The sequence below is a fragment of the Mastacembelus armatus genome, chromosome 6, assembly GCF_900324485.2.
Source record: "Mastacembelus armatus chromosome 6, fMasArm1.2, whole genome shotgun sequence".
Classification (NCBI taxonomy): Eukaryota; Metazoa; Chordata; class Actinopteri; order Synbranchiformes; family Mastacembelidae; genus Mastacembelus; species Mastacembelus armatus.
In genome coordinates, this window is record NC_046638.1 from 23246169 (window position 1) to 23260980 (window position 14812).

General features: G+C 52.8%; 1 protein-coding gene across 1 annotated transcript; it reads right to left on the reverse strand.

Moving 5' to 3' along the window:
- Positions 1-1034: 1034 nt before the first annotated feature.
- Positions 1035-14579, reverse strand: nudt7 (nudix (nucleoside diphosphate linked moiety X)-type motif 7). The gene is made up of 4 exons (XM_026310635.1): positions 14502-14579; positions 14107-14286; positions 2521-2679; positions 1035-2445 (listed from the first exon to the last, which is right to left on the reverse strand). Exons 2-4 carry the CDS (start codon positions 14260-14262, stop codon positions 2092-2094), a joined length of 669 nt encoding a protein of 222 aa, XP_026166420.1. The 5' UTR covers positions 14263-14286; positions 14502-14579; the 3' UTR covers positions 1035-2091.
- Positions 14580-14812: the final 233 nt, after the last annotated feature.

Below are 14812 nucleotides of genomic sequence, written 5' to 3' on the forward strand. Positions count from 1 at the left end.
GCCCTAATAATGTTTACTCATGTTTACTTGCTTATTTCAATTATGCAGCTTTTCACAAGCATATTGTTTTAAGTACAAGATTTATGAAAGATATGTGAGGTACTTTCATGGATCAGTTAATCTGATTCACTTTTCCACCAATTTAATACTTTAATTTCTCGTTATTCTATTTTTTTTTTTTTTTGATGCAAAATAACACTGCTGTACTGTCCATATCTACAACAGTAGCCAATTTGGAATTATCAAGCCAATTATTGGAGATCATTTAAATGTTCGAATAGCATTGCTCACACTTGCATCTGTTTACATTTTCATAGGGATACTATTTTGTCCCGCAGCTGTTAGTGATCCATTTTAAAGTAACTTACCTTTTTTAGAATTTTGTATCCATGTATCAAAATGTAGAGTATTTTTGTAAAACTAAACTTTTGGGTTATGCTCATAGCACAGAATATCATTGCTGGTAATGTTTTCTTGAAGTACAGGATTATTGTGAAGTATATGACTGAAATTAGCAATTAAATGGACATCAAGCAGATATGCCAAAACTGATTTCTGTTATTTTAACATAGACTTTATCCAAACCTGTATAGACATAATACATGGGCCAGGCTTCTTGTGTGTTTTTCTTTTTTTCTTTCTTTTTGTCGTCCATCTCAAATGGCACTTTGACTTATCCATTAACTGTATATCAGGTTAGAGCGCAGTAGTGATGTTTCCAAGCATTCCTTTCCTCTTGGGTTAGGGGAGATTAAGAGCACAGGAGGAAGTGCAGAACAGTAAAGCCTCTTAAAGCCATACCAACACACAGAGTCAACCTGTGACTTCAGTTTCATGAATGTAAATTTTACCTCATGGTGTGGACTGAGCTTGCTCTACATCTACCATCGGACCAATTAAAGTTTTAGAGAATATGTATTTTGAGGCAAAGGGGATGGGTTGGGGTGACACCAGCTGTCATTTGTGTCCGTGTTTGTCAGATCATCTTTTCTTGGATTGTGGTGTAATTGTTTTGTTTTTGGGGGGGGGGGGGGTTCACCCAGTTTTTGTCATTTTGAGCAATTGAGGATGCTCAGTCTGACTCTTCATATAGCCACTTAAACCTTAAAAAAACCTTTGTGGAACATTGATTTAATGGTGATGAAGATAGCACACAAATCTCAACACAATACTGGTTTTGTCCTTCGGTCATGTAAATGAATATCCATGTATATTTAAATGTGAAATATACTGCAGGGGTATCTTGAATTTCAGATGGGATGCTTTCAACAGAACTTTGTGTGCCTTGATAACCGTTACTCTGCTGTGTTTACTGGTGTCCCTTTTGTGTCATTGCTATTTGACTCCTTGTCCTTTTTATTCTGTAAGAGTCAGGACACTTCATTCACTGAATTTTAATTCTTGCAACACAAGTGTAACCATAGCTCATACCAGTATATTTTGGTGGTAACTCTGTCTCTTCGGAAATTAATTGCAAGATATCAGAAAACAATATTGTGAAGCTTCACCAGTGAATTGTTAACTTGTTTATTTTCTGTTGAAAATGTAGTTTTTCATGCCTCATGAGATTTGTACATGTAGTAAAAGGGAGAAAACGGTGGAGATTGTTTATGGAGAGCTTTCTCGTGTTGATGTGCTTGTCAACATTACTATTGTTGCTGTGAAATGCTTGATTAAAAGGAACAACCATGATAAATTAACTGTTAATTGCCAATAGTGTGAGCTGTAATCTTGTGTGTAATCAGCTTGCTCACTTTTCCTAGTTCGCGTTCTATTTCACATTCTCCAACAGTTCTATTGTATCTGTTCTGTGTAGCTTGAGCTTTAGTATCTAGCCTTAAGACCCTGCAGTAGGGATAAAGGTCAACCCGTGTGTTATCATACATTTGAACTATTATTAACATGTACTTTGCCTTGGTCTGTACATTTGTATACTCTTCTGTTTATATCTGTAATCCTGCTGCTACATTAAAAGAATTAATAAAAATGTAAACATCTAGATTTGGTTCTTTTATTGCTCCCTCTTGCTCTGGAAGGTTTAAGAAAGTGTATACTGGCACAGATGCATTTGTAACGTAATAAAAGAGATGGTCAGAGTTTACTAATGTGCTTATGTAGAACATGTTGGAAGAAAGATAATGGATCATCAGTGTCAAAGCCAATGTCAAACTCAGGTTTTTTCCTGAGAGAAAGAACAGCCACAACAATGGCAAACATGGCAGTGAGGCCCCATATGTGATACTGGTTTCCTGAGTCAGGGTCTACAAAATAAAACGAGTGCAAAAGTCCCACCATCCCAGCAGTGCCGTGGGTAGCGTAGTGGTCCTTCTTGCTGGTGAAGAAGTCCAGAGGGACAGTGAACACAGCACTGACCTCGGCTGGGTTTGGATGTGGACGAAATGACTCCTCTATGAAGCCGACCACCGGAGTCACCAACAGACCACTCTGTTAAAAGAGTTTGACTGGGTAACATAAAAATAGATCCACAACAGCTGATGGAGAATATTTTTATAGTCCTACCTTACTAATGACAGGAAACAGTGTACAGACCACCTGAACCTTTTCCGGTGCTAGACCTATCTCCTCCTCTGCCTCTCTCAGAGCTGTGGCCACATCATCTCTATCATCAGGGCCTCTCTTCCCACCGGGGAAACACACCTCACCAGCACTGGTCCTGAGCTGTAGATACAACATTCAGTCAAAAAAAAGAAATTAAAAATAGGGTATGCAGCAGGGGCGTGTCTAGAGCGGTGGCCACCCCTAGAACAGACCCTACTCTGATTTGTAGTTGTTCAAGTCATTCAACCTGTATGGGAATATGCTGATAGACTGGTTCAACGTCAATTTGCCATTGCCAACTACTGCAGTCATGCTAAACTGAGTCCATGAGAACTGATCTCATGGATTCAGTTATGTTGACTTTTCTTCTGAATGTGTGAAAACTCTATCTAGCACTCAGGGGTACAGCAGGTATATGCATAGGGCAAACGTTAACTACACCATAGTCTGAGAGTGCAACTCCTTTTTTTCTTACTTGAAGGCTGACGATGTCTAAAAGCTTTTTGCATGTTCCCGTATTGATCCGAGTATAAAACGGAATTTGTTTCTTTGTGGCAGGGGAACTGAAATCCCTCTGATTCTAATTATATTACTATAACTCCCTATTGCTCATGGGAGTTAACGTAGTTAACATTATCAAAGTACGACTTTCGGAGTTGAGGTTGGTTTGGTTATTTACACATTTCATAATTTTATTTATTTATGTATTGCCATTCACTTTTGTTTGAATAAAAGTCAATTAAAACATTAGTTTGACATGATTATATAGTATACTGCAGGTAGATTTTTCTATCTTAGCTTGAGAAGAAATTAGGGTTTTATTCCACTGAAGTACGTGGCCCTGAGCCTATCCTGATATAATTAGTGATTATTAAAATAGACATGATAAAATAATCACAGGTTCCCAGAGACTGTGATGGTGGCAGTCGAACAGAAAACTGAATAGAATGATAGTTGCTTGTTAGTACTGTTCAGACTGTACTATCAGCTTTAGTATTTGTAGTGGTGGTGATCATGGCACTGTTTGTTTATTGCTGAAGACTGCAATGTGACACACTGAACATCTGTATTACACATTTTGATCGCCTGCCAATCATTTAGGTTTGCTGTTCCATGGCCACCCGACATTAGCTCTATGGCTCACCTTAGCCACCCCACACTAACTCTATGGCTCACCTCGGCCACCCCACACTAGCTCTATGGCTCACCTCGGCCACCCCACACTAGCTCTATGGCTCACCTCGGCCACCCCACACTAGCTCTATGGCTCACCTCGGCCACCCCACACTAGCTCTATGGCTCACCTCGGCCACCCCACACTAACTCTATGGCTCACCTCGGCCACCCCACACTAGCTCTATGGCTCACCTCGGCCACCCCACACTAGCTCTATGGCTCACCTCGGCCACCCCACACTAACTCTATGGCTCACCTCGGCCACCCCACACTAGCTCTATGGCTCACCTCGGCCACCCCACACTAGGTCTATGGCTCACCTCGGCCACCCCACACTAACTCTATGGCTCACCTCGGCCACCCCACACTAGCTCTATGGCTCACCTCGGCCACCCCACACTAGCTCTATGGCTCACCTCGGCCACCCCACACTAGGTCTATGGCTCACCTCGGCCACCCCACACTAGCTCTATGGCTCACCTCGTCCACCCCACACTAGCTCTATGGCTCACCTCGGCCACCCCACACTAACTCTATGGCTCACCTTGGCCACCCCACACTAGCTCTATGGCTCACCTTGGCTCACCTCAGCCACCCCACACTAGCTCTATGGCTCACCTCGGCCACCCCACACTAGCTCTATGGCTCACCTCGGCCACCCCACACTAGCTCTATGGCTCACCTCGGCCACCCCACACTAGCTCTATGGCTCACCTCAGCCACCCCACACTAGCTCTATGGCTCACCTCGGCCACCCCACACTAGCTCTATGGCTCACCTCGGCCACCCCACACTAGCTCTATGGCTCACCTTGGCTCACCTTAGCCACCCCACACTAGCTCTATAGCTCACCTTGGCTCACCTTAGCCACCCCACACTAGCTCTATGGCTCACCTTGGCCACCCCACACTAGCTCTATGGCTCACCTTGGCTCACCTTAGCCACCCCACACTAGCTCTATGGCTCACCTTAGCCACCCCACACTAGCTCTATGGCTCACCTTGGCTCACCTCAGCCACCCCACACTAGCTCTATGGCTCACCTCAGCCACCCCACACTAGCTCTATGGCTCACCTTAGCCACCCCACACTAGCTCTATGGCTCACCTCAGCCACCCCACACTAGCTCTATGGCTCACCTTGGCCACCCCACACTAGCTCTATGGCTCACCTTAGCCACCCCACACTAGCTCTATGGCTCACCTCAGCCACCCCACACTAGCTCTATGGCTCACCTTGGCCACCCCACACTAGCTCTATGGCTCACCTTGGCTCACCCTCAGCCACCCCACACTAGCTCTATGGCTCACCTCAGCCACCCCACACTAGCTCTATGGCTCACCTTGGCCACCCCACACTAGCTCTATGGCTCACCCTTAGCCACCCCACACTAGCTCTATGGCTCACCTCAGCCACCCCACACTAGCTCTATGGCTCACCTTGGGCCACCCACACTAGCTCTATGGCTCACCTCAGCCACCCCACACTAGCTCTATGGCTCCCTTGGCTCACCTCAGCCACCCCACACTAGCTCTATGGCTCACCTTGGCTCACCTTAGCCACCCCACACTAGCTCTATGGCTCACCTTAGCCACCCCACACTAGCTCTATGGCTCACCTTGGCTCACCTCAGCCACCCCACACTAGCTCTATGGCTCACCTTGGCTCACTTAGCCACCCCACACTAGCTCTATGGCTCACCTTAGCCACCCCACACTAGCTCTATGGCTCACCTTGGCTCCCCTCAAGCCACCCCACACTAGCTCTATGGCTCACCTCAGCCACCCACACTAGCTCTTGGCTCACCTTGGCCACCCCACACTAGCTCTATGGCTCACCTTAGCCACCCCACACTAGCTCTATGGCTCACCAGCCACCCCACTAGCTCTATGGCTCACCGGCCACCCCACACTAGCTCTATGGCTCCCCTTGGCTCACCTCAGCCACCCCACACTAGCTCTATGGCTCACCTCAGCCACCCCACACTAGCTCTATGGCTCACCTTGGCCACCCCACACTAGCTCTATGCTCACCCTTAGCCACCCCACACTAGCTCTATGGCTCACCTCAGCCACCCCACAATAGCTCTATGGCTCACCTTGGCCACCCCACACTAGCTCTATGGCTCACCTCAGCCACCCCACACTAGCTCTATGGCTCACCTGGCTCACCTCAGCCACCCCACACTAGCTCTATGGCTCACCTTGGCTCACCTTAGCCACCCCACACTAGCTCTATGGCTCACCTTAGCCACCCCACACTAGCTCTATGGCTCACCTTGGCTCACCTCAGCCACCCCACACTAGCTCTATGGCTCACCTTGGCTCACCTTAGCCACCCCACACTAGCTCTACTATGGCTCACCTTGGCTCACCTTAGCCACCCCACACTAGCTCTATGGCTCACCTCAGCCACCCCACACTAGCTCTATGGCTCACCTTAGCCACCCCACACTAGCTCTATGGCTCACCTTAGCCACCCACACTAGCTCTATGGCTCACCTTAGCCACCCACACTAGCTCTATGGCTCACCTTGGCCACCCCACACTAGCTCTATGGCTCACCTCGGCCACCCCACACTAGCTCTATGGCTCACCTTGGCCACCCCACACTAGCTCTATGGCTCACCTTGGCCACCCCACACTAACTCTATGGCTCACCTTGGCTCACCTCGTCCACCCCACACTAGCTCTATGGCTCACCTTGGCTCACCTCGTCCACCCCACACTAGCTCTATGGCTCACCTTGGCCACCCCACACTAGCTCTATGGCTCACCTTGGCTCACCTCAGCCACCCCACACTAGCTCTATGGCTCACCTCAGCCACCCCACACTAGCTCTATGGCTCACCTTGGCCACCCCACACTAGCTCTATGGCTCACCTTAGCCACCCCACACTAGCTCTATGGCTCACCTCAGCCACCCCACACTAGCTCTATGGCTCACCTTGGCCACCCCACACTAGCTCTATGGCTCACCTCAGCCACCCCACACTAGCTCTATGGCTCACCTTGGCTCACCTCAGCCACCCCCACACTAGCTCTATGGCTCACCTTGGCTCACCTTAGCCACCCCACACTAGCTCTATGGCTCACCTTAGCCACCCCACACTAGCTCTATGGCTCACCTTGGCTCACCTCAGCCACCCCACACTAGCTCTATGGCTCACCTTGGCTCACCTTAGCCACCCCACACTAGCTCTATGGCTCACCTTAGCCACCCCACACTAGCTCTATGGCTCACCTTGGCTCACCTCAGCCACCCCACACTAGCTCTATGGCTCACCTCAGCCACCCCACACTAGCTCTATGGCTCACCTTGGCCACCCCACACTAGCTCTATGGCTCACCTTAGCCACCCCACACTAGCTCTATGGCTCACCTCAGCCACCCCACACTAGCTCTATGGCTCACCTTGGCCACCCCACACTAGCTCTATGGCTCACCTTGGCTCACCTCAGCCACCCCACACTAGCTCTATGGCTCACCTCAGCCACCCCACACTAGCTCTATGGCTCACCTTGGCCACCCCACACTAGCTCTATGGCTCACCTTAGCCACCCCACACTAGCTCTATGGCTCACCTCAGCCACCCCACACTAGCTCTATGGCTCACCTTGGCCACCCCACACTAGCTCTATGGCTCACCTCAGCCACCCCACACTAGCTCTATGGCTCACCTTGGCTCACCTCAGCCACCCCACACTAGCTCTATGGCTCACCTTGGCTCACCTGAGCCACCCCACACTAGCTCTATGGCTCACCTTAGCCACCCCACACTAGCTCTATGGCTCACCTTGGCTCACCTCAGCCACCCCACACTAGCTCTATGGCTCACCTTGGCTCACCTTAGCCACCCCACACTAGCTCTATGGCTCACCTTGGCTCACCTTAGCCACCCCACACTAGCTCTATGGCTCACCTTAGCCACCCCACACTAGCTCTATGGCTCACCTTGGCTCACCTCAGCCACCCCACACTAGCTCTATGGCTCACCTCAGCCACCCCACACTAGCTCTATGGCTCACCTTAGCCACCCCACACTAGCTCTATGGCTCACCTTGGCTCACCTTAGCCACCCCACACTAGCTCTATGGCTCACCTCAGCCACCCCACACTAGCTCTATGGCTCACCTTAGCCACCCCACACTAGCTCTATGGCTCACCTTAGCCACCCCACACTAGCTCTATGGCTCACCTTAGCCACCCCACACTAGCTCTATGGCTCACCTTGGCCACCCCACACTAGCTCTATGGCTCACCTCGGCCACCCCACACTAGCTCTATGGCTCACCTTGGCCACCCCACACTAGCTCTATGGCTCACCTTGGCCACCCCACACTAACTCTATGGCTCACCTTGGCTCACCTCAGCCACCCCACACTAGCTCTATGGCTCACCTTGGCTCACCTTAGCCACCCCACACTAGCTCTATGGCTCACCTTAGCCACCCCACACTAGCTCTATGGCCTCACACTAAGCCAACTCAGCCACACTAGGCTACTATGGCTTCACCGGCTACCCCACACCAGCTCTATGGCTCACCTCAGCCACCCCCACACTAGTCTATGCTCACTGGCTCACCTCAGCCACCCCACACTAGCTCTATGGCCTCCACCTTGGCTCACCTCAGCCACCCCCACCACTAGCTCTATGGCTCAACCTCAGCCACCCCACACTAGCTCTATGCTCACCTTAGCCCCCCCACACTAGCTCTATGGCTCACCTTAGCCACCCACACTAGCTCTATGGCTCACCTCAAGCCACCCCACACTAGCTCTATGGCTCACCTTGGCCAACCCACACTAGCTCTATGGCTCAACCTGCTCACCTCAAGCAACACCACCACTAGCTCTATGCTCCCACCTCAGCCACCCCACACTAGCTCTATGGCTCACCTTAGCCACCCCACACTAGCTCTATGGCTCACCTTAGCCACCCCACACTAGCTCTATGGCTCACCTCAGCCACCCCACACTAGCTCTATGGCTCACCTTGGCCACCCCACACTAGCTCTATGGCTCACCTCAGCCACCCCACACACTCTATGGCTCACCTTGGCTCACCTCAGCCACCCCACAGATTGGCCCCCACACTAGCTCTATGGCTCACCTTCGGCCACCCCACACTAGCTCTATGGCTCACCTTGGCCACCCACCCACTAGCTCTATGGCTCACCTTGGCCACCCCACACTAATCCTCTATGGCTCACCTTGGCTCACCTCAGCCACCCCCACACTAGCTCTATGGCTCACCTTGGCTCACCTTAGCCACCCCACACTAGCTCTATGGCTCACCTTAGCCACCCCACACTAGCTCTATGGCTCACCTTGGCTCACCTCAGCCACCCCACACTAGCTCTATGGCTCACCTTGGCTCACCTTAGCCACCCCACACTAGCTCTATGGCTCACTTAGCCACCCACACTAGCCTTGGCTCAGCCACCCCACAAGCTCTATGGCTCACCTCAGCCACCCCACACTAGCTCTATGGCTCACCTTGGCCACCCTTAGCCACCCCACACTAGCTCTATGGCTCACCTTAGCCACCCCACACTAGCTCTATGGCTCACCTTAGCCACCCCACACTAGCTCTATGGCTCACCTCAGCCACCCCACACTAGCTCTATGGCTCACCTTGGCCACCCCACACTAGCTCTATGGCTCACCTTGGCTCACCTCAGCCACCCCACACTAGCTCTATGGCTCACCTCAGCCACCCCACACTAGCTCTATGGCTCACCTTGGCCCACCCCACACTAGCTCTATGGCTCACCTTAGCCACCCCACACTAGCTCTATGGCTCACCTCAGCCACCCCACACTAGCTCTATGGCTCACCTTGGCCACCCCACACTAGCTCTATGGCTCACCTCAGCCACCCCACACTAGCTCTATGGCTCACCTTGGCTCACCTCAGCCACCCCACACTAGCTCTATGGCTCACCTTGGCTCACCTTAGCCACCCCACACTAGCTCTATGGCTCACCTTAGCCACCCCACACTAGCTCTATGGCTCACCTTAGCCACCCCACACTAGCTCTATGGCTCACCTTGGCCACCCCACACTAGCTCTATGGCTCACCTCAGCCACCCCACACTAGCTCTATGGCTCACCTTGGCCACCCCACACTAGCTCTATGGCTCACCTCAGCCACCCCACACTAGCTCTATGGCTCACCTTAGCCACCCCACACTAGCTCTATGGCTCACCTTAGCCACCCCACACTAGCTCTATGGCTCACCTTAGCCACCCCACACTAGCTCTATGGCTCACCTTGGCCACCCCACACTAGCTCTATGGCTCACCTCGGCCACCCCACACTAGCTCTATGGCTCACCTTGGCCACCCCACACTAGCTCTATGGCTCACCTTGGCCACCCCACACTAACTCTATGGCTCACCTTGGCTCACCTCAGCCACCCCACACTAGCTCTATGGCTCACCTTGGCTCACCTTAGCCACCCCACACTAGCTCTATGGCTCACCTTAGCCACCCCACACTAGCTCTATGGCTCACCTTGGCTCACCTCAGCCACCCCACACTAGCTCTATGGCTCACCTTGGCTCACCTTAGCCACCCCACACTAGCTCTATGGCTCACCTTAGCCACCCCACACTAGCTCTATGGCTCACCTTGGCTCACCTCAGCCACCCCACACTAGCTCTATGGCTCACCTCAGCCACCCCACACTAGCTCTATGGCTCACCTTGGCCACCCCACACTAGCTCTATGGCTCACCTTAGCCACCCCACACTAGCTCTATGGCTCACCTCAGCCACCCCACACTAGCTCTATGGCTCACCTTGGCCACCCCACACTAGCTCTATGGCTCACCTTGGCTCACCTCAGCCACCCCACACTAGCTCTATGGCTCACCTCAGCCACCCCACACTAGCTCTATGGCTCACCTTGGCCACCCCACACTAGCTCTATGGCTCACCTTAGCCACCCCACACTAGCTCTATGGCTCACCTCAGCCACCCCACACTAGCTCTATGGCTCACCTTGGCCACCCCACACTAGCTCTATGGCTCACCTCAGCCACCCCACACTAGCTCTATGGCTCACCTTGGCTCACCTCAGCCACCCCACACTAGCTCTATGGCTCACCTTGGCTCACCTTAGCCACCCCACACTAGCTCTATGGCTCACCTTAGCCACCCCACACTAGCTCTATGGCTCACCTTAGCCACCCCACACTAGCTCTATGGCTCACCTTGGCCACCCCACACTAGCTCTATGGCTCACCTCAGCCACCCCACACTAGCTCTATGGCTCACCTTGGCCACCCCACACTAGCTCTATGGCTCACCTTAGCCACCCCACACTAGCTCTATGGCTCACCTCGGCCACCCCACACTAGCTCTATGGCTCACCTTGGCCACCCCACACTAGCTCTATGGCTCACCTCAGCCACCCCACACTAGCTCTATGGCTCACCTTGGCTCACCTTAGCCACCCCACACTAGCTCTATGGCTCACCTTGGCTCACCTTAGCCACCCCACACTAGCTCTATGGCTCACCTTAGCCACCCCACACTAGCTCTATGGCTCACCTTGGCTCACCTCAGCCACCCCACACTAGCTCTATGGCTCACCTTGGCTCACCTTAGCCACCCCACACTAGCTCTATGGCTCACCTTGGCTCACCTTAGCCACCCCACACTAGCTCTATGGCTCACCTCAGCCACCCCACACTAGCTCTATGGCTCACCTTAGCCACCCCACACTAGCTCTATGGCTCACCTTAGCCACCCCACACTAGCTCTATGGCTCACCTTAGCCACCCCACACTAGCTCTATGGCTCACCTTGGCCACCCCACACTAGCTCTATGGCTCACCTCGGCCACCCCACACTAGCTCTATGGCTCACCTTGGCCACCCCACACTAGCTCTATGGCTCACCTTGGCCACCCCACACTAACTCTATAGCTCACCTTGGCTCACCTCGTCCACCCCACACTAGCTCTATGGCTCACCTTGGCTCACCTCGTCCACCCCACACTAGCTCTATGGCTCACCTTGGCCACCCCACACTAGCTCTATGGCTCACCTTGGCTCACCTCAGCCACCCCACACTAGCTCTATGGCTCACCTTGGCTCACCTTAGCCACCCCACACTAGCTCTATGGCTCACCTTAGCCACCCCACACTAGCTCTATGGCTCACCTTGGCTCACCTCAGCCACCCCACACTAGCTCTATGGCTCACCTTGGCTCACCTTAGCCACCCCACACTAGCTCTATGGCTCACCTTGGCTCACCTTAGCCACCCCACACTAGCTCTATGGCTCACCTTAGCCACCCCACACTAGCTCTATGGCTCACCTTAGCCACCCCACACTAGCTCTATGGCTCACCTTGGCCACCCCACACTAGCTCTATGGCTCACCTCGGCCACCCCACACTAGCTCTATGGCTCACCTTGGCCACCCCACACTAGCTCTATGGCTCACCTTGGCCACCCCACACTAACTCTATGGCTCACCTTGGCCACCCCACACTAGCTCTATGGCTCACCTTGGCTCACCTCGGCCACCCCACACTAGCTCTATGGCTCACCTTGGCTCACCTTAGCCACCCCACACTAGCTCTATGGCTCACCTTGGCTCACCTTAGCCACCCCACACTAGCTCTATGGCTCACCTTGGCCACCCCACACTAGCTCTATGGCTCACCTTGGCTCACCTTAGCCACCCCACACTAGCTCTATGGCTCACCTTGGCTCACCTTAGCCACCCCACACTAGCTCTATGGCTCACCTTGGCTCACCTTAGCCACCCCACACTAGCTCTATGGCTCACCTTAGCCACCCCACACTAGCTCTATGGCTCACCTTGGCTCACCTCGGCCACCCCACACTAGCTCTATGGCTCACCTCGGCCACCCCACACTAGCTCTATGGCTCACCTCGGCCACCCCACACTAGCTCTATGGCTAACCTCGGCCACCCCACACTAGGTCTATGGCTCACCTTGGCTCACCTTAGCCACCCCACACTAGCTCTATGGCTCACCTTGGCTCACCTTGGCTCACCTTAGCCACCCCACACTAGCTCTATGGCTCACCTCAGCCACCCCACACTAGCTCTATGGCTCACCTCAGCCACCCCACACTAGCTCTATGGCTCACCTTGGCTCACCTTAGCCACCCCACACTAGCTCTATGGCTCACCTTGGCTCACCTTAGCCACCCCACACTAGCTCTATGGCTCACCTCAGCCACCCCACACTAGCTCTATGGCTCACCTTGGCTCACCTTAGCCACCCCACACTAGCTCTATGGCTCACCTTGGCTCACCTTAGCCACCCCACACTAGCTCTATGGCTCACCTCAGCCACCCCACACTAGCTCTATGGCTCACCTTAGCCACCCCACACTAGCTCTATGGCTCACCTTAGCCACCCCACACTAGCTCTATGGCTCACCTCAGCCACCCCACACTAGCTCTATGGCTCACCTTGGCCACCCCACACTAGCTCTATGGCTCACCTTAGCCACCCCACACTAGCTCTATGGCTCACCTCAGCCACCCCACACTAGCTCTATGGCTCACCTTGGCCACCCCACACTAGCTCTATGGCTCACCTTGGCCACCCCACACTAACTCTATGGCTCACCTTGGCCACCCCACACTAGCTCTATGGCTCACCTTGGCTCACCTCGGCCACCCCACACTAGCTCTATGGCTCACCTTGGCTCACCTTAGCCACCCCACACTAGCTCTATGGCTCACCTTGGCTCACCTTAGCCACCCCACACTAGCTCTATGGCTCACCTTGGCCACCCCACACTAGCTCTATGGCTCACCTTGGCTCACCTTAGCCACCCCACACTAGCTCTATGGCTCACCTTGGCTCACCTTAGCCACCCCACACTAGCTCTATGGCTCACCTTGGCTCACCTTAGCCACCCCACACTAGCTCTATGGCTCACCTTAGCCACCCCACACTAGCTCTATGGCTCACCTTGGCTCACCTCGGCCACCCCACACTAGCTCTATGGCTCACCTCGGCCACCCCACACTAGCTCTATGGCTCACCTCGGCCACCCCACACTAGCTCTATGGCTAACCTCGGCCACCCCACACTAGGTCTATGGCTCACCTCGGCCACCCCACACTAGGTCTATGGCTCACCTCGGCCACCCCACACTAGCTCTATGGCTCACCTCGGCCACCCCACACTAGCTCTATGGCTCACCTCGGCCACCCCACACTAGCTCTATGGCTCACCTTGGCTCACCTCGGCCACCCCACACTAGCTCTATGGCTCACCTTGGCTCACCTCGGCCACCCCACACTAGCTCTATGGCTCACCTTGGCCACTCCAGCTAAAATGTCCTGGATACGCCACTGTTGTGCATCTTACCTCCTTTGAACGTAGGGTCATCCATGTGTGCAGCTCTCCGTCCTTCACGAACAGGGGGATCAGCACTGAGGCTTTGGGCAGCACCGGTAGATGAGAGAACTTGTTCGCTATGTCGAACTGCTTCAAAATGTTTATGGTTTCATCTTTGACGTGCATGGCAGCCAGCAGGGAGGAGGACACCTACAAAAATACACACGGACATAACGTTAGTATACATCCAAATCCAAAACCAAGCTCTACAATTGGCAAGTTAAAGAATTAATTCGTTAAAGGATGAATGGGAGTTTTTTCACATATGACGCTGCAGGTGTCTCTGGATGAAACGATTAGCTGACGTTAACACAAACAAACGAACCGGAGAGTTACGGCGAAAAGTCGGTACATCTGTTACTTACGCTGCTGTAGTTAAGCTACAGAGTGTGGGGTGTCATTACTCAGCTAGGCTAAGTTAGTGTTACGTAACGCCATCCACCGAAACGACGTCTGATGTCACATGACGCGTCATGCTTCCGCGTTAGCCCTAATTAGTCGATTAGCTTTCAAGGCTAATAAATAAATTTAATGAAAAAATAATATCGTGAGTGATTATATTATAGCAGGCATTGACACTACTTGAAATCATTTTGCCTGAAGGAGATTATAGATTATTTAACATACTGCGCTTACATTGCTCCCTCTTCTGGTAAAACCGAGTAGGTACAATAGT